Source organism: Ambystoma mexicanum, chromosome 9 (assembly GCF_040938575.1).
Source record: "Ambystoma mexicanum isolate Mex_15411 chromosome 9, UKY_AmexF1_1, whole genome shotgun sequence".
Lineage (NCBI taxonomy): Eukaryota > Metazoa > Chordata > Amphibia > Caudata > Ambystomatidae > Ambystoma > Ambystoma mexicanum.
In genome coordinates this window covers 928,731,313-928,751,398 of record NC_090931.1, presented here as the reverse complement: position 1 = coordinate 928,751,398, position 20,086 = coordinate 928,731,313, and the positions used below count along the sequence as shown (strand labels likewise).

At 48.8% G+C, this 20,086-nt stretch overlaps 1 protein-coding gene across 2 annotated transcripts in view; it reads left to right on the top strand.

Annotated features, from left to right (window-relative positions):
• RBM45 (RNA binding motif protein 45) overlaps positions 1–20,086 on the top strand; it is a 148,013-nt gene that overhangs the window by 94,120 nt on the left and 33,807 nt on the right. For both annotated transcript variants that reach the window (XM_069616112.1, XM_069616113.1), the window contains exon 9: positions 8,834–9,000. In XM_069616112.1, the coding sequence (XP_069472213.1) occupies positions 8,834–9,000 (167 nt within the window). The remainder of the gene's footprint in view (positions 1–8,833; positions 9,001–20,086) is intronic.

Below are 20,086 nucleotides of genomic sequence, written 5' to 3'. Positions count from 1 at the left end.
TGTCTGTGCTAGTGAACCCCCCCCCCCCCAGTCAACGCTCTGAGATCTGGATCCCAGTCTCGGTCCTCCTCCTTCCGGCTTCAGAGGGTTCCAGGACCGCAGGTCTCGTAGGACTGATCCGCCGAGAGGTAACTCCAGTCGGAGACTGCAACACGGTCGGTTTTTCTCTCGGTCTTCAGCCTCCACTTCAGGGACAGGTAGTCTCTCTGCTGAAAAGTCTGCAAAATGATTTTGTGGCGCTCGCACAAGACTAGTCTCAGGAGAGGGCTTCTACTAATCGGTTTACAGTGCCCATACCCAACCAGGTTGGCCTGCGCACCATTCTAGACCGTTCCCAGTTCAACCTTTCTCCCCCACCCCCTCCCCCAAGAGAAATTCAAGATGGTCACGCCCTGCCAAATAAAGTTCCCTCTTCAGAAGGGCGACTGGCTCAGCTTTGTGGACCTTCAGGACACATATGCAGAGCCCGCATTGGAAATAACTGCGGTTCTCCCTAGGAGAGGAGCACTTCCAATTCAGAGTGCTCCCTTTTGGTCTCACCGTCTCTTCACGAAGATGTCGGTCATCGCGGCTTTTCTACACTGGTATTCATGTGTATCCATATATGGACGACTGGCTTCTGCGCAGTCCTCGTCAGTGCAAGCCTCGAGCAATCTTCAGTCTCTCAGCTCCTGTTTGGTCTTGGGCTGTCGGTGGACTGGCGGGAATTCTCTGACGAGACATGGCGGATCTGTTAACCATGTGTCACGTTTTCATTGTCCGAGCATGTTGGCCTGGTGGTTCCAGAGGCTTCTAGGCCTTATGCCCGCTTGCTCTTCCTTTTGCTAGTCTAAAAATGCGACTCGCACAGATGGCTGTTAGGAGTTCCTGGCTTCAGGCAGTGGACCCGGACACCAATGATTCTGGTCCCAACCTGCCTGATGGCATATCGCCTATGGTGGTCATCTTCCAGCAATCTGTCGGTGGGCGCTCCTTTTCAGGAGCCCTCCCCTGAAGCGACCCTTACGACGGACTCCTCCCTTATCGGGTGGGGCACGACAATGGTGCATCTTCAGGTTTTCGACCTGTGGTTGCCACAGCACAGACAATTTTGCATAAATTATCTGGAGCTTCTGGCAATATTTCTTGGTGCTCAAAGCTTTCAAGTCAGTGATAATGAACAGAGCGGTCTGCATCCGCACAGACAATGCGGTATACATGTTGTACGTCAACAAGCAGGGGGTGGTACCAGATCACCTCCCCTTGTAGATCTAGCCATTTCAGATTTGGGAATGGGCCATTCAGCAGTGTTTGGCTGCTGTAGGTGCACATTCCGAGCCAACTGAATGTGACTGCGGACTCTCAGCCAACGTGTGGTGGTCGGCTACGAGTGGGAACTAAACACCGAGATCCTTTGACCTTTTTCGCCATTGGGGCACTCCAGAAATGGATCTCTTTGCGACATCAAACGGGAAACTTCCTTTTTATGCTTCCAGGAACATGCTCGTATCTTCTTCCCTGGGGGATGCTCTCGCTTTTGTGGCACAAGAGGGCCTACACCTTCCCGCCTCCCCCTCTGATTCACTGGGCGCTATGCAAGCTTGGGAACACGAAGTGGACTCTTGTTCATAGCCCCTTGGTGGCCAGCCAGATTCTGGTTTTCGTAGCTTCAGCATCTGTCGGTCTGATCGCCGATCAGGCTTCTGCTGATTCCCGACCTGCTTCACCAGAGCGATCAGCAGATGTGGCACCCCTCCCCAGAATCATTCAGCTTGGCGGCCTGGTTCCCGAGTTCAAATCTTTAGAAAGTTTACGTATTATCCAGGCGGTTAGAAAACCTTAGACAAGATCTCAGTATAGGAGCAAATGGCTCCGTGTTGGGGAGAATTCTCATAAATGTGCGAATTCCCTTCACCTTAGAGACCCCCAGCAACTTTGCTGTATTTTGAGGGCTTGATTTTTTTTTTTTTTTTTTTTTTAACCTGGAGTGTGACACACTTTGTCCCCACTTGCCCGTATTTTTATGCGTTTTTCCTCGTGTTCTTTGATTATGGAGTTTTAGATAACTCCCACAGGCATCATCTTTTCATGTGTCCTGCAGCACCCTCAGTGCATTGACACAGGGAAGCCTTTTAGACTGTCCCACGGTTTAAATACCTTCTATGGGATAAACTACTGTTTCCCAGAGAAGGTAAAGTGAAATTGACTTTACTAGTGTGTGCTGGGAATTTAAAGACTAACTTCCAATGGAGTGCTGGAAGGGTTACCTAGTATCCCTGTGTCTAGAAACTCGTAGCAGTCCAATGCTACCCTTTAATAGAAAAGTGGCAGTGGTTTTACAACAAACTACAGTTTTTTTTTTTGTTTTTTTTTTCGACCTCCAACACTGGTAGCTAAAAATAGCAGGAGCCATGTTTTTCAAGCTGGCGTCTGAGCCCCCTCTCTAAAAACAGGTCCCGGTCTTCATTTTTAGCCATTTAATTTTGGAAAGGTCCTTCTAGTACAGAGGTCGCCAAACAGTCGATCGCGGGCGGCTAGTAGCTCGCCTGAGCCTTTTCAGTCGCCCACGCTGAAGATACCGAAAAATAAACATTTATCATAAGTTATATTATTTAATGGTGCTTTTTGCAGCCATGTTTAGGATCCGAACCCTAGTCGGCCCAATTGCAGGCAGAGAGTTTGGCTACTGTGCCACTTGGAACTGCTTGTAAATCCATTGACAAATGTCAGTATCACGTTATGCTTCTGCAGGCCGCCTGTAGTACCACAGTTGGCCTTGTGCGCCCCCACGACAGTCTTTCTTAAGCAAGCTGCTCTTGTTTGCCAGAGATGTTGGAGGGGCTGGGGCAGGATCAGGATCATTGTGACCACGCAATGAAAATATCACAGTAGCACTGAAAATGTTCAAAATAATATTTAAAATATGGTGCAATTTCTTTCCAAATTCCACACCGTACATTTCCACTTTAAATCACTTCCATGACACAAGTACATCCACTTTTAGTACATTAAGCAATCCATAGACACGCTGTACAGTAGAAGCCTACCAGGGTAGTTAAGCAGGTTGACAGACCGATGTTGAGATTTATATATTCAAAACTACAGGTTGTTAATCGTATGACTTTTTGCAATGCATTATAAAGAAAGTGCTATACAATGTGTTTGGCCAGGGTATGGGTTGGGCTGGTTGCTTGCTGATATTCAGGGCTGAAGTGGGGATATTTCTGCCCCTGTGAAAATCAAAAGTTGGCACCCATGAACCCAGTTTAATTTCCTAAAAACTGCTGTCAGCATAACAGAAGCATTTGTGATTAACCAGTTTGACAAGCATATAACATCTTTATAAATATAACTTGTGCTAAAACAGAGGGGCACACAAATAATAATGTGTTATTTATATAGCGCCTTAATCCAAAGCGCTTTACAGAGCACATATTTACATGCAATATCACCCAACTGAAATTGGTACTCATGTATCGACCTCAGAAGGATGAAAGGCTGAGTTGGCCTTGCCGGGATTTTAACCTGCAACCTGCAGATCACGCTCAGATTGCACCAGCGAGCGCTCAACCCGCTGAGCTATCTTACTGGCAAATAAGAGTATGTGTGGTGTCTGACAAAAAAAAAAATTCAAAAAACTTTAGTGAACGCAAGCAACATTTTTCAATTTGGAAATTACTTTTTTTTTTTTTTTTTTTTGGAAAATAGTGTGCCTGGCATGTAGAAAGCCTGCATAAAACGCAAAGGAAGGGGCACAAAAATGACAGGATATTTGTGTGGTAGTCCAACAAATATCTGTCTTTTTGAGACAGCTACTAATAAATAATAATGCAACAAAGAGGTTTTTGAAGTTCTTAATATATTCGTGAAGGCATATGTTATTCCATCTGTTTATAGAGGGCGAAATAATCGAGCCAAAAAAAATTGGTAAAAATTTCGAGGCTTATAAATATCCCCACCCTGATATCGCGCGCTAGTAGCTCTCCACTGTTGGCCTCCACTACAAGTAGCTCTAGCTAACGTAAAGGTTGGAGACCCCTGTTCTAGTGTTTCTCTGCGCACCAAACCAGGTTTGGTCCCTTTGTTCCTACGCCTTTGTTGGGCTTCAGGACTGAAGACAGCCTCTAGCGCCAGAGTGTCTGGGGTGGGCAGGAAGTGAGAGAGGTGCCCAAAACTCCCTGTGCTTAGTCTCCTAGGAGACCCAAATGCACTCTGGCGTGATTGGCTGACTTTCCAGCGAGGACAGCCACCCTGCTGGGTGAGTGGCAGCTAGGCTGGAATGAATGGGAGAAAACTGTTTAAAAGGAGTCTCTCTTGGCTTGGAAGGCAGTCAACCACTGACGCAAAAGAACCGAAGAGGACGCTGCTGCGGAATAGTACCAAATGTCACCCTCTCAAAAATGCTGACTTAAACAATTTTTTTTTTTTGCTCGTCGCAATAATCGCATAGATCCGCCACTGCAACTCCTGGATCGTTGGTTTGCCCGGTGAAGCCCTGCTGCAGGTCCAAATCGCCAAGTTCATCTCGACAGAAGCCCTTCAAAGACGACTCCTCCCTTTGGACGTGGTGGGACCTATCCACTCGTAAGCCACCTGGACACCATTCTTGACGCTGGTTGTATTTTCCTCAGCGTGCTGCAGGAAACCGAATAACCAGGGAGAAGGACACCAGTTTGTGTGCTTGACTACAGCTACCAGAATCGAAGATTTGCCAGTTTTGTGACCAGTTCCTGTGCGGTGCAGGAGTTTGCCGACGTCCTCCCTCTTGTCCCCATGACTGAAGCGCAGGAACACCTGTTCCTGGCAGTTTCAGCAGATCTCGAAGTCTTCAGCTGCATCTTTTTCTTCAATATAAGGTACTGTGAAAACCCGACTGCAAAAGTGCATGAAACTTGGCAACTTGCTGTTGTTGCCTTCCAGAACTGTTGCCTGGGAAACCTTTGCCAGAGCAGCTACGTGAGCTTCCCCATCAGCTTTTTGTAAGCATTACTGCTTAGACCGGAGCTCTAGAGCCGTTGCTCAGTTCGGGTAGGCGGTGCTTAATCTCTTTCAGTAAAGAGTTCCATCCACTTGTTTTTCCTGGGAGGAGTGCTTGGTAATCTCCCAAAAATATGGAGGAAAGGGGACGGGACGTAGAGTAGAACAGTTACTCACCGTAGTGACTACCTTACTCCTATTCCATAGTCCCCTTTCCTCCATACGCCCCGCCGTCCCCTCTAATAAGTACCTTCTATTATTGCTTAAATGGTCTCAGACCTGGCGATAGAAAAGGACTGAATGGCGATGCATGGGGCAGAGCTAAGGAGGGCGGGGGGGGGGTTATGGCTACATGTGGTACCCCGCGTAAAGAGGACGACACATTTTTCAATTGGATGCTTTTTGTACTAAAAGTGCTCCGGTCCCGTTGCACAGGTCGGAATGTCCCTAAAGTATGGCGGAAAGGGGACTATGGACTAGGAGTATGGTAGTCTCTACGGTGAGTAACTTTGTTATTCTTTTCCATGACATTCTGGGTTAGTCGCATCTCCCTCAACCCTTTGTCTTCCCCTCTACCCCCCAATTCCGTCTTCATCTGACTTTAATCCTAGCTGTGCCCAGGACCACTGCATTGTTACCTGTCTGCTTAGATTTTAAATTTAGCTGTGCCTAGTGATCACTGCGTTACTGCCATGTTGCTGCCTGCCTGCCTTTCCCATCAAGTTCCCCCTCCCCTGCTTGCATCCCACTCTTCTGTGCTGTTATGGTGCTAGGTCTTTGCTATCTTCTCCTATAGACTATCCTTCCCTTCTCACTAAGTCTGGTAGGAAAAAGTTCAAGAAGGATATCCTGGTCTCCAACCCAGGTGTACCTATCGCTGACCTCTACATCAGCGCTTCCACCAGACGCACTGGCTGACATTTTTTTTTTTTTTTCTCGTTCCTTCACCAGGCCTATGGTCTCTGTGCTCTCCCCTGTCTCCTCCTCTCCCATAATGGTGGCACCCGATGTGAGGCCCTCCTAGCTTCCTTGCACGCCTCTAAGGTCATCATTAATGTTCACTGCAATGCGACAGTCTTGTCCAAGGCCCTCAGGCCAACCTCCTTCTCTTTGACAGGTGTGGCCTTATGTTGGGGAGAATTATGATAAATGTGCTACTTCCCTTCACCTTAAGAGACCCCCAACAACTTAGCTCGATTTTGAGGACTTGGTTTTTTGTTTTTCACCTTGTGAGTGAGCCCCCCCCCCCTACTCTCCTGTATTTTGTTGTGTTTTTACTCGTGTGTTCTTTGATTATGGGGTTTTAGATAACTCCCTGGGCATCATCTTTTCATGTTACACGGCACCCTCAGTGCAGTGACACAGGGAAGCCTTTTAGACTGTCCCAAGGTTTAAATGCCTTCTCTGGGATAAACTGTTTCCCAGAGTAAATAAAGTGAAATTGACTTTACTAGTCTTTTCAAATTCCTAGACCCAGCACACACTATCTTCCTAGAGTGCTGGAGGGGTTGCCTAGTATCCCCTGTGTCTAGAAACTCATTTCACAGTCAAATGCTACCCTTTCCTCTCGAAATGGCTGGTGGCAGTGGGTTTACAACAAACTACCATGATTTTTCCTAACCGTGAACACTGGTAGCGTTAAATTGCGGAACCATGTTTTTCAAGATGGCGTCTGAGCCGCCTTTGTTTAAACGTGTTCCGGTCTTCTTTTTTCGCCATTTCTTTTTGGAAAGGTCCTTCTAGAGATTGCCTCTACGCGCCAAACCAGGTCTGGTCCCTTTGTTCTGCCTTTGGCAGGCTTCAGGACTGAAGACTGCCTCTAGCGCCTGAGTGTTTGGGGTGGGCAGGAAGTGGGGGAGATGCTCGAAACTCTCTGTGCTTAGTCTCCTAGGAGACCCAAATGCACTCTGGCGTGATTGACTGGCGAGGACAGCCACCCTGCTGGGTGAGTGGCAGCAAGGCTGGAATGAATGAGAGGAAACTGGATAAAAGGCAAGTCTCTTGGCTTGGAAGGCAGTCGACCACTGGAACGAAAGAACCGAAGACTAACTTGGAGCACTGCTGCTGCAGCTCCTGAACCGTTGGTTTGCACGGTGAAGCCGTGCTGCAGGTCCGAATTGCCAAGTTCATCTCGACAGAGAAGCCGCTTCAAGGACGACTTCTTCCTTTGAGTTGGTGGGACCCATCAACTCTTAAGCCACATGGATACCATTCTCATGGCTATTTTGGATTAACCAAGAAGAGGGACACCAGCTTGTGTGCTTGAATTACAGCTACTCTAACTAAAGTGACTCCATTTTGTCAGTTTTCCGACGATCCCGTGCAGTGCACGAGTCCCCCAACGTCCTCCCTCTTGTCCCCACGACTGAGGCTCCGGAACAGTGAGATCTGCAGGAACTGCCAGGCCGCGTCTGCTGCTGCATCTTGGTCTTCATATTAAGGTACTGTGCCAACCCAATTGCGAGAACTTGCCTCTCGCGGTGAAAATTTCCCAACTTGCAGGCCTAATCAGCTTGTGATCCCACTTATGATTCTTTTTCATATAAACTACTTCTGAGAACTTTGGCAAAGACTTGACTGTTTACTTCAAGAACTGCTCTTTCCTATGCAAGACACTGGTCCATTGACTTTCCCTAGACTATTGAACTGAATCGAGTCCTTTGGTGAACAAAAACTATTTGCACTGCCTAAGAGTATCTGATCTATTCTGCTAACTTGTGCCTTTTACTCCCATTGAAAGTAACTCAAATGCCATTTTGCTCCTATTTCAGGGGAGCCTAATTTGTTAAACTTATTGGTTTTATGCTGAAGTATATTTGTGTAAGATATTAAGTTGCTTCCTAGTGAATGTTTTCTAAATGACTGTTACCAAGAAACCTTGAGTGTTCAGTGTCTACTTGAACACTGATCGTAAGACCTGTTTAACTTCTGTTACTGATCACATTCCCTCTTGAGATGAGCCTGGCTGCTCAGTTCGCTAACACAAAACTGTGTAGTACAGTATTCTAAAACACTTCTTTGACTCCAGACTCAGTATGGCTCTAAATGTACCAGTGATATGTTAATGTCCACTGTGTCCTAGTAATATAAGTCACCTGAGGGTGTAGGAATAGTCTGTGCCATCCCAAATGGGTACTTGCTGATTTAGAGAAATGAAGAGTGTATTTTTGAGTTTATTTGCGTTAGTTATATTGCTCCCTTCTGAAGAAGGCTTATTCAACTGACTGATTAATAATTGTTTAATCAAGAAACCTTGAATGTAAGATTATTTGAATAAGTAACCACGCCACTGCTCACATTGACCCCTCTTGAGAGAAGCCTGGTTGCTCAACCACACTACCAACCTGTGTAGTACAGACCTATACCAAAGGTTGGGTTCGTAGTGCCTGGAGGTCAACATTGCTGTAGTGCACCCAAAGGGTACTGCACACAATCTTGCCTAACAGATTATAACAAGAACTTTTACAGAGGTAGGTTATAACGAAACTATAATAACTAAATGAATTTAATATATGGGGGGGGTTAGGAGTTAGAGGTTAAAACTGGTGTGGAGGGGATTGGTGTACGGTTAGAAGCCTAGGGAAATGGCGGGGGGGGTTTGGGGAGGGACCCCCAAATAAAATAAAAAAATCGCTGTTCTTTCGTCATTATAGCTTCGTTATAACCTACCTCTCTGTAAATGATTTCGTTGAAATCATGGAACCTTCCCTAACACTTCTAAAGCAATTTATTTCCAAAGAATGACATGGGAATTTTCACTTCACACTGGTGCAGTCGACCTTTTAACCTTTATTTGCAGATCTTTTGTTCCAACTTTCACAATGTCTAGAAATGTAAATGCCTCAATTGCTAAACTTAGTTCAATATATCTCCACAGAGTTATGAAAGGGGGTACAACTCTTCTCATGCCTCCCAGATACAGACAGATGTGCAACTGCCATCCTTAAAAAAGAAATCGCCAACAGATTCTACGTCGAAGGAAAGACTGTTCATAGTTTTCAATCCTCATCCTTTACCCTTGGATGTTTTGGAAGACTTGTTCTGGTAAGACTCCATGTTGCAATTAAACAATAAACTTGATGTGTTTATATGCTTTTGAACATTTGTGCCTAATGTAGCGCAGGTGTATTTCTTTCAAAACAATCTGTTATCCTGGAGGTCATAAGTGACACAAACCTTAAAATCGGGGGGGGGGGGGGGAAATCTTACCACGACACTGGATGCCGTAGTGAATAAAGCCAACGGGATTGTGCAGATGCCAGGGCCAGGAAAGGACTGTGGAGGGGCGTATGTGCTTTTGGGACCTACAAGATGTGTGGCGTGAACAAAATTGTGAAACCAGACAGTACACCGTTCATTAGATTCATCACTGGACTTTCCCCCAATTTTTTACTTTTTTTGTTTTTAAAAAAATGTTCTTCTCCTTTTTGGTTAGCAAGAGTATTTGTGTGGTGCTTTTTGATGCTTCTATAGGAAGTGCTGGGATCTCAGATCATGCTTATATTGAATTAGCTGTTGATGAATCGATGAGCGTCTGAGAGGAAACGCATTGGAGGTTGAATACTAGCATATTATTGGATCCTGATTTTTGTTAAGCAAATTGACAAATCATGCGTTTTCTGCAAGAACTTGGGATCTGTTGAAAGTCTCTGGTGTGGGATTGTTATGGAGAATTTTCATCTGTGCCAATTCCCTTTTAACTTTAGACCCCCCCCCCAGCTCTTTATGCTGGACTCTTTTCTATGTTCCTTTTGTGCAGTGCCACAGAAGTCCCTTGGACTTCTCAATGTTTAACTACATTGTCTTGGGTGAACTACTGTTCCCAAGAATACTAAGATGACCCCTGTCTTATCTTTACTTTATGGGTCCGGAACGAACCACCATATGTGGAGTGCTGGGGGGGTATGTGGGGGGGGGTTTCAAAGCCCATTCCTTTAACCCATTCCTCATGTAACATTTTGTTACACTAACTTGGCTGGCTGGCGGTTTCTTTTTTACTACCCAGTTACATGTATCTGCAGGCTGATAAAGGGTGACCATTTTCACAAAATGGACCTGGTCTTCTTTGTGATTGATAGCCTAGGGCTGTGAATGAATGGGAACTTGCATAAAAAGCAAGGTTTTTGGGACTAGGAGGAGTCAACCACTGGGGGACAACATCCAAAGCAGAAGACAAGACACCATTGTTGGGGAGAATTCTCATTTCTGTGTCCCTTCAACCTTGGAGACCCTGAGCTCTTTTGCTGGACTTTAGGACTAGTCTTACAAACTCTATAGGCATCTGCTCTTTGTATTTGACGCACCTCACCTTCAGTGCAGTGTCACAGAAGTCCTTTGGATTTCTTTTAAGGTTTAAATACCTTCTCTTGGGTCAACTACTGTTTCCAAGAGTAGTAAAGTGAAATTGACTTTACATACCTTTTTCCTATGTGGGTCCTGCACACCCCATGTTATGTGGAGAGCTGAAGGGGTTACTTAGTCCTACTTACTCATGTAGCATTTTTTTTATGGTCCGCTCACAAATTTAAATGGCTAGTGGCAGTGGTTTAATTTTCCTACCATTGTGCTTTTCTACCGCAGGCTGAATCCTCAGCTGCAGTATAGCACCCGTGGGTGACTATTTTGTCAAAATGGCCACGGTCGTCTTTTTTTCACCATTTTCTGTTTGTGAGAGCTTTCTTGCGTTTTACTCTGTGCACCTCCTCTGCTGCGAGTCATCGATCAACTCACAGTGCCGATGCAGGATGATTAGTCGCCCCAGCGTGGCAGATTTTGTACCTGGACGTTGTCAGCCTGTCTGTCTCCTCTGGTCCATCTGCCGGTGTTCGTGAATCTGTTCACCAGGGAAGGAGGCACAATCCTGCACCACGACCCAGGATCGCTGAATGTGAGGGGTTGGCTCCTGCAGCCCTAGAGTTTGGGGGGAGGGAGGAGATGCAAGTTGCTGGCGGACTGCAGGGAGGTCCTTGCCAAGGCCGGAGCGGCATCGACTACGGGCACAAGTGGAAGCGTTTTGCTACATGGTACAGTCTTATAAAATCAACCCTCTGAGGGTCACAGCCCTGCAGATTCTTCCCTACTTGTTGTCGTTGGCCAAGGCAGGGCTGGTGCACACGTCTACAGGTGCATAAAGCGGCTATCCTGCTACACCAGGTCTCCTGGACGATCTCCTTTGGTCAGTCTAGTCAAGGAGTACCTCAAAGGACTATCTTTCCCGCCGGTGAAGGGGCTCCTGCCCCAACATGGGAACGCAACATTGTGCTGATGAGGTTCATGGGGGCGGGGGGCCCTTTCAAGCCTATGCATCAGGCCCCACTCGTTCCCCTCGTGGAAGACTGCATTCCTTGTGGCCATCACCTCTGCCAGGAGGGTGGGTGCGATCCAGGCCCTATCCTGTAAACGCCCTTATCTGACTTTTCACGACAAGAGGGTGGTGCTGCGGACGCACCCCTCCTTCATGCCAAAGATACTGTTGGAATTCCACCTCAATGATCCTTTGGTGTTGCCCGTGTGTTTTCCAAAACCTTCGCCGGCAGAAAGGACTTTGCACTTGCTGGATGTGGCTCTTCCTCTGAAGTTAATGGCACACAGTTTCCAGAAGACGTCTCAGCTATTTGTGAACTTTGATCCTGTGAACCATGCGAATGCATTGTCCAGGGCTTCCATTGCGAGCTGGCTCTCAAGCTGTATCGGTCACTGGTTGGCTAACCAACTGCTACCCGGCTGTCCACGAGCCAATTCCACCAGAGCGATTGCTGCGACAACGGCGTTCCTGTCTAGTGCCCCTGCTGGACATATGCAGGGCTGCTACGTGGAGGTCAACGCACACCTTCACAAGATTCTACTTCGACAGGGATTCCAGATAGTCCTGGGTTGGCCAAGCAGTGCAGCGTCACCTGTTTGCTTAAATATGAGCCTGTTCCTGAGGTAAGAGTAATTGCTTCTGTTCAGTCTTGCCACCTCCTGTGGTTGTGTAATGTTGTAATGCTATTTATTCTTTATTCATGAGCATGTGAATCCATGCCAGAGAACAATAGTTGCAGCTAAGTAACCTGTTCCTTACTTGTAATAGAGTTGTTTGGTAACTAACTCTGAGAGTGAACAGTTACAAAAGTTATCACTTACCTTAGAAATGTTCTGCGAGTCTGAAAAATAGATATAAAGTTATTTTACTCACCTGTGAATTGGTTGTGCCTCTTAGCCAAAAGTAATGCTGTTGGTTTCACTTCACTATTCCTGTTAGGATAAATGTATTGTTCCCCCAAATGCGTCTTGCTTCACCTGACTTGGTGTTATCCTGTCCAAAATAAGTCTGCTTTAGGTTTTACCTACCTAGAATAACTGAGTCGTTCATAAAGTGCAACACAGGGTTTGCTTTCCGTGGTCTGTTTTACACAGACACAAAGTCTCAGGTTTACTCCTCCCATAAATTTACTTATAGCTCCTGCAAAAAGTCCATAGGTTTTACTTACCTTTAGTATAACTTATCCTAAAATTAGTCTGTGAATTTAGGCAAGATTGTATGCAGTACCCTTTGGGAGACTGCAGCAGCCCTGTCCTCTTGGCAATAGTTAACCCAACCTTTGGTATAAGCATGTACTACACTAGTTGGTAGTGACTGAGCAGCCAGGCTTATCTCAAGAGGGGTCAATGTGAGCTGTAGGGTATTAACCGTTTCACAGTGACAGTTATTCAAATAAACATGGTTTCTTGATTAAACCATTATTAATTTCAGTCAGTTGAATAAGCCTTCTTTAGTTTTTTCCAGAGTTTTCTCTACTTGTCAGTCAATTGAGCCTCAAGCTCCACCGATTCATCATTCGATTAATGGGGACCCGTTTTCAGAAACTTTTACGCCTCAAGGGTGGCTTTTCGTTGAGTTCCACTTCTTGGAGGATACCAGAAGACTCTTGAGGCCTACACCGCGTGGATATGGCCGAAGATGAGGGAGACTTGCCGCCTCTGTTCATGATGTGGACTACGGAACATTTTCTCAGACGATGGGCACTCCTTGTGCCTCTACTGCCTTCACTCGGACCAATCGCACGTGTAGGAGGCCTGTGCGTTCTGCAAGGACATGTCTTCCCACACCATGAAGGACCTTCACAAGCGGCTCGCCGAGTGGCTGGAGATGAAGAACCCGGCGATAGGTGAGCACCGGCAGCATACTTCTCCCAAGAGAAAGTCTCAGCGGTCTTTTAAGACCTTTGAGGGTGCTCTGGCTACGGGGCCCCAACATAAGACAGAGCACCGAGTCCGTGGGCACTGGGAGCGCCATTGGTACGGTCTCCGCAGCAGCCAGGCCGGGCGCAGCATCACAGTCAACCACGAGCCAATGCTCCGGCTTGATGAAAAGGAAGTCGGACCACCTGGGTACGCTTCAGGAGAAGGCCCAGGCTACTCCGACAAAGCCAAAGGGGAGCGAGGCGTTGACTCTCCCACCCCCACGGTGAAGGCCTCGGGCGCGCCTAAGGTTGTGAAGGCCCAAAGGCTTCATTTGAGGGAGTGGTAGCGTCCCTGGCAGACTGCAGATGCGGCCCCAGTGGAGACGACCCCCAAGCTAAGAGTTTCCCCTGCCCATCCGAAGGGAATCTTCTTTCCTGCCCATTGAAAAGACCCCTGTGAAGCCCCCGGCCAAGAAAAGGGGGGGGCACGATGGTCCTGCCGGACTCTATCTCCGAGGATGAGCTTTCAGGCCTTAAGGCGGTTCTCGCCAAAAAGTTTGTCGAGGCCAGGTCCTACGGGAAGGACCCCAATGAGGCGGACGTGGAAAGCAATGAGGGAACTGACAAGGGGCAGCAGGACGGCGAGGAACCAGAGGACACCACGCCGCTGTCGACACAACCGCTGCCACCACCGACTGACAGGTCGGGGGACAGCTTACTAGCCCTGCACACCCTGTGCTCAGAAATAAGGAAAAGGATTCCATCGCCTCCGGCGGCCGATCCAGCAGCGCCTCGACCGTCGGGGGACCCTCCAACCAAGCAGAGGGGAGTCCATCCACCCTGCCATCCTTCACCTCATCCCCTCCGCCAAGGGATGGACGGCAGCGGCGACTGGTGACTACGACGATGGAGCAGATCTCCCGTCGTCACCACCCCAGGCTTCTCCGCCCGACGAAATTGGCTCGTTCCACGCCATGATCGCTTTTTCAGCTGCACCCCAAAGAACAGGAGGAGGGATTCCTTATCAGCAACGAGAGGCCAAAAGGAAGACCATGCTCTCGGTCCCGCTGTTGGACGACATCTGGGAAGAAGGGCTATCCCTCTTGAACAACCCATCCTCGAACCCGGGCGAAGAGAGACCAGTACAGGAAGAAATACCGGGTTCCAGATGCTGCACCGATGTGCCTGAGGGTGCAGTTGTCCCTGGACACGGTCTCCACAGCGGGCAGGAAGAAATCTACTGGGTCGGCGGCATCGACTCCCACTTCCCCCGCCGGACGCCAAGGGACGTCGGGTCATCATCGGTGACGACGACCATTAAGGCAGCCAATGCTCCCGTGGCCCGCTACGATATGGAGCTGTGGTTTAAAATTGTACCCCTCCTGGACTTCCTCCACAACAAGAGGGTGGGAGGGCCTTGAAATCCTACAAGAAGGCGAGGTGACTTTGGACCATGGGCAATGGCGTTTGCCTTCGCTTGCGTGATTGGCTTAGGGCCACCGACTTTTGGGCAGTACGTACAGGCAAGAGTACTGGACATGCTCTTTTGACAGGGACAACTTGTTGTCAAGGTAGTGGACGAGTCACTGCAGGCCATCAAGGCAGACACCGACAGCGTGTGCCTTGGACACACCGACAGCCGTCCTGTCGGTCCTCTGGAGGCAAGTCACAGGGTGCCTCCAAAGGATTCGGTGGAAGCTCTTCTTCGTACCGTCAAGCGACCCGTTCTTCGTCCCAGGAGGTCTACAGAGGCCGCAGCAAGGCCAGAGGACATCGTCGCCAAGGGGGTAAGGCCTTGGCGCAGCAAGAGTGAACCGGCTGTGACGTCAGGGGGCCCCCACCTGAGCACCCCGGTGGGAGGCCGGCTGCCGTACTTCATTGGCGTGTTTAAGTCCATCTCCACTGACCTATGGGTGCTGGATGTGCTGGCCCACAGACACACTGGAGTTCCAAAGCAAGTGTCCCCGTTTTTCACCTGTGGCCAGGAAAGAAAACATTCCACAGCTGCTGCTAGAGGTACGAGCAATGCTGAAAAAGGGCGTGATGGAACTCGTCCCGAAGAGGCTCTGGGGCGCCGGAGTATACTCGCGGTACTTCCTCGTCCGAAAGAAGACTGGCAGTTGGTGGCCCATCCTAGATCGCCGCCTCAACAGATACATAAAATCCCAAAAGTTCCAGATGGTCGCCCTTCAACACGTGCTGGGACAGCTGGAAGAAGGACACGAGGACCGTCCGCCTGCTCACAGAACTGGGGTTCTCGATAAACTATGCAAAGGACGCTCGGTTGGTTCCTGGGAGCCAGACTCAAAGCGGTGGCATGCCTAGCTTCAACCGGTCAGGATAAAAGCCATCCTGGGCAAGGTGCAACGGTTGTTGACCATGGAAGTTGCCAGGGTGAGGTCCATCCAGTCGCTGCTCGGCATGATGTTGTCGTGCATCTAACTCGTTAGGTTGAGCAGGCTGCGGATGCGGGCACTTCAGGAGTTCCTCTACGTCTGTTGGATGCAAATGGTGGGAAGCTTCGAGGACAAGATCGCCCTCAACGAGATATTCCGTCGAGCGATTTGGTGGTGGCGTGTCTGCATCTCTCAGCGGGCACTGACTTTCAAACCCTAGCGGGAGCTTCAGCAGGATCAGGTGGACCTACTGATTTTGACGATGAGGCAATCCGCAGATTGATCTATTTGCAACGGTGACGAGGTTCGCCAGCAGGTTTCCCCAGCCGGGGAGCATGGGGGATGCATTCATTCCCCTGGGACGGCCTGTTTCTCTATGCGTTCCCACTTGCCGTTGCTTCTGCGACTAATCGGTCCCCTACTTCGCGCCTCGCGCCTCACACCTCACTCCTCTTCCCGCCCCACCAGATCAGCCCAAACTCAGCCTAACCCTGCCTAGATTTAAACTCCAAAAAGCGGGTGGTGTGAGCTTCCCGGTCCTAGCTTCCAACTGTGGAACACTCTGCCAACCCACATAAGCACTGAACCTTCGTTCCCAACGTTCAAGAACAATGCCAAAGCTTGGCTGTTCACCCAGAAAGCATGAGGTTCCTCACGCTAGCCTAGCTCTCTACCTGCAATATATCCTATCTGTGTACATATGCCACACTGTATGGATCATAACCTGTAAATTCTGTATTTCTATATAACCTGTAAAGTTGGTATTCTTGTTTACTCTTGTTGTAACCTTTACCTAAGATTATGCGCCCAGTTGGCCACGGGCCTGGTGCGCTTTACAAATAAACTTCAAACTCGGACTCACCTGGTGCAGGATGATCCTCGTTGCACCGGCGTGGCTGAGGCAGATATGGTACCTGGACCTTCAAGACATGTCAGCGTCCCCTCCAATCAAGCTTCCGGCGGACGCAGATCTTCTCGCCAGGGATGGAGCCGCAATTCTGCACCATGACACGGGGGTCACTGAACCTGCAGGCCTGGCTTCTGCCGTGCTAGAGTTTGGAGGATCCGAGATCCCAGCGGACTACAAGGAGGTACTTGCCAAGACCTGGGCTTCGTCGACTCTTAAGTGCTACGGACATAAATGGAAGAGGTTCACCGCTTGGTGCCGTGCACAGAAGATAAACCCTCTACGGATTACGGCCCATCAAGTGCTGCCGTACTTGTTGTCGCTGGCCAAGGTGGGGTTGGCGCACGCCTCGATCAAGAGCTATCTCCTGCTGCACCTGAACTCTGGGGCGATCATCACTGTGGTTGCATCGCCTGGTTAAGGAGTTCATGAAAGGACTTTTCTGCTCGTTCCCGCCAGTGAAGGCTCCAGCCCCGTCGTGGGAGCTCTGTGGTGCTGACTAGGCTCTTGGGTCCCCCGTTCGAGCCTCTGCTTTCGGCACCTCTGAAATTCCTGTTGTGGATGAAGACATTCCTGGTGGCCATCACCTCCACACAAGTGGGAGAGATCCAGGCCTTCTCCTGTAAGCCTCCGTACTGGACATTCCACCCAACAAGGTTTGTGCTGAGGATGTAACCCTCCATGCCCAAGGTGCCATCTGACTTCCATCTCAATGTGCCCTTGGTGTTACCTGTTTTCTTCTCGTGGCCTTCATCGCTGGCTGAGAGGACTTTGCACTCACTGGATGTGGCCAGAGCGCTGAAGTTCTCCGTGGACAGCACGAAGAGTTTTAGGAAGACATCACGGCTGTTTGTGAACTTTGGACCTGTGAACCAAGGGAATGCCCTCTCCAAGGCTTCCATTTCCAGATGGCTCTCCGGCTGCATCACCCATTGTCACCGGTTGGCAAACGACCGTTGCCTGGCCGTCCGAGAGCCCATTCGACCAGAGTGATCGCTGCGTCTACGGTGTTCCTGTCTGGTGTGCCCCTATTGGACATCTGCAGGGCTGCTACGTGGAGGTTGACGCACTCCGTCGACCGGGATTCCAGGGAGGAGTCCAGAGTCGGCCAAGCAGTGCTGCGCATCCTGTTCTCTTGAAGGGGAGCCTGGTGAGGAGGTAAGGGATGCTTAATGTTGAGTTGTTGAAATGCTTAATGTTGCGCCTTGCCACCCCCCCTGGTTGTGCATGTGTACTGCTATGTATTCATGAGCATGTGAATCCATGCCAGACCCCATGCTGGAGAAGGAACAAGTTACTTGCCTGTAACTGTTGTTCTCCAGCATGGGTCTGGCATAGATTCATATGTGAGCCCTCCCGCCTACCCCTCTGCAGCTCTTCTCTTGGTCCTACTGCCTCTTTATGTGCTAGCAAATCTGAAGATGGCTGCCAGAGGGGCTTAGGAGGAGGGCAGTCATTGGCTGGGCCCAGTATGACCCAGAGACCAGTGATTGGTTATTAGGAGAAAAACAGTTCAGAAACGAAACAGATTTTTTTTTTTTCTTCTTTACCGAGGATTCCCTGACGACGAATATTCATGAGCATGTGAATCCATGCCCGACCCATGCTGGAGAATAGTTACAGGTAAGTAACTTGTTTCTTTCTTTAAATCAGATACCCATTTGGGATGGCATACAGACAAGTCCTGCACACGCAGGTGTCTTAAATAACTAGGACTCTGTGGACATAGATATAGCGCTGGAACATTGAGTCAAGAGATTATAATAAAACCATGGTCAACAAATATTCTTAAGCAGGTAAGTACTTTTGAAACCTCCAATGCAAAGTAAGATGACCCTTTTCCAGCCCCACAAGTTATCTAATGTGTTTTGTTGAGGGAATAGTTAAAGCATAGTCAGAGGATAAGTCTTTCAGGGAGCCAGGACAGCCAATGGTAGTTGAGCAAAAGTCTAGGTGAGCTGAAGCACTTATTGCAAGTAAGTCTTGCACAATGTTTTAGAAGGCTTTGAAGAAAATTAAATCCATGTAGGGCCACAAGCTAGGAGGCTTGTGAGGGGCAAAGCTGCAAGCAACTCTGCAAAAGCAACCAAGACAAGTCTCAGCCGAGAGCTAGCAAGGCTACATGGCAAGAGGTAAGTCCCCTTAGTTATACAGTAACTTTGGTTAGAAAAAATTGGTTTCAGGTGGCTTCTGTTCCTGTGAAGGTATGCAGATCCACTTCAGATCAGTAGCGCTCCGCAGTTTCAGCTCCTCGCAGCTCTCGGAAATGGCACCACTGAAGTTCTCGGATAGCTTAATGGACTTTCCTTGCATCTGGGGTCCAGCACTCAGTTGAGTTCGCTCAGGCTTGGTCAGTCCTGCTTCATGGGAGTCCGGAGGATCTTCCTGGAGCTCGGGTCCGACTTAAAAGAAATGCACTCGATCTGGTGTTACTCTCCCTGGCAATCTGTTCCTGCAGCAGCAATGGAGTACAGCCAGCTCCGAGAGGATGTCCAGACAAGTTCACTTTGGGGTTGATTGGTCCCACAACCCCAAGGGGAGAAGCCGTCCGTTGCAGGGCTTCGCTAGTCGAGGCGAATTCAGAGCTTCAGCACTGCAGTAGGGCCTCACCTGGCAAACCAACGGTCCAGGAGTTGCAGCAGTCGTCTCTTCAAAGTTCTTCGGATTGCTTCGTCCAGTGGTCGACTCTGCCTTCCAAGCCAAAAGACTTGCCTTTTTTTATGCAGGTTTCTCCAAGGACAGCCAGCCGGCCAATCACTTTTGGGTGCATTCCTGTAATCAAGGGGATTAAGCAGAGGGAGTTTCGGGCAGCTCCCCCACTTCCTGCCCCTGCCAGACACGCTGGAGCCAGAGGCGGGCTTCACCAGTGAATCCTGCCAAAGACCAAACTAACAAAGGGATCAAACCTGGTCTCAAGAAGGACCTTTCCAACAAGAAATGGTGAAAAAAGACCCGGGCCATTTTGACAAAATGGGCACCCAGGGGTGCTTTAATGCAGCTGCAATTGCAGCCCGCGGTAAAAACATGCATGGTAGGAAAAAGTAAACCACTGCCACCAGCCACTAATTGTAGAAAGGGTAACATAAAAATGGTACATGAGAAACTAGACAAAAGGTATATGAAGTAACCCCTCCAGCACCCTATTGTAAGATTGTGTACTGGGTCCAGGCAGTTACAAAATGTAAGTCAAGTCAATTTCACTTCACTTCTCTTGGAAACAGTAGTTTCACCAAGAGAAAGTATTTAAACCTTTGGGAAATCTAAGACTTCCTTGTGCCACTGCACTGAAGGTTCTGTGTCACAATGTAAAGAGGATCCCTATGGAGTTTGTCAGAAGCCAAAGTCCAAAGAAACGGAGTCCAAATCCTAGAAATACATGATGGAGTGGTGGTGGGGGGGGGGGGGGGGGAATCCCTCTCCAGGATTAAAATTAAAAGTCCTGAAGTGCAGCAAAAAGAGCTGGGGGTCTCGAAGTTAGACGGGTGTTAGGCAAAGTTTGAATGCAGTACCCTTGGAACACTACAAACTACTATGACTACAGGTATAGGTGATCTTTGGTATAAGCTTGTACTACAGGTTTGGTAGCTTGTTGAGCAGCCAGGCATATCTCAAGAGGGGAAAATGTGAGCAGTAGTGGAGTTGCACAAAGATTCAGTTACAGG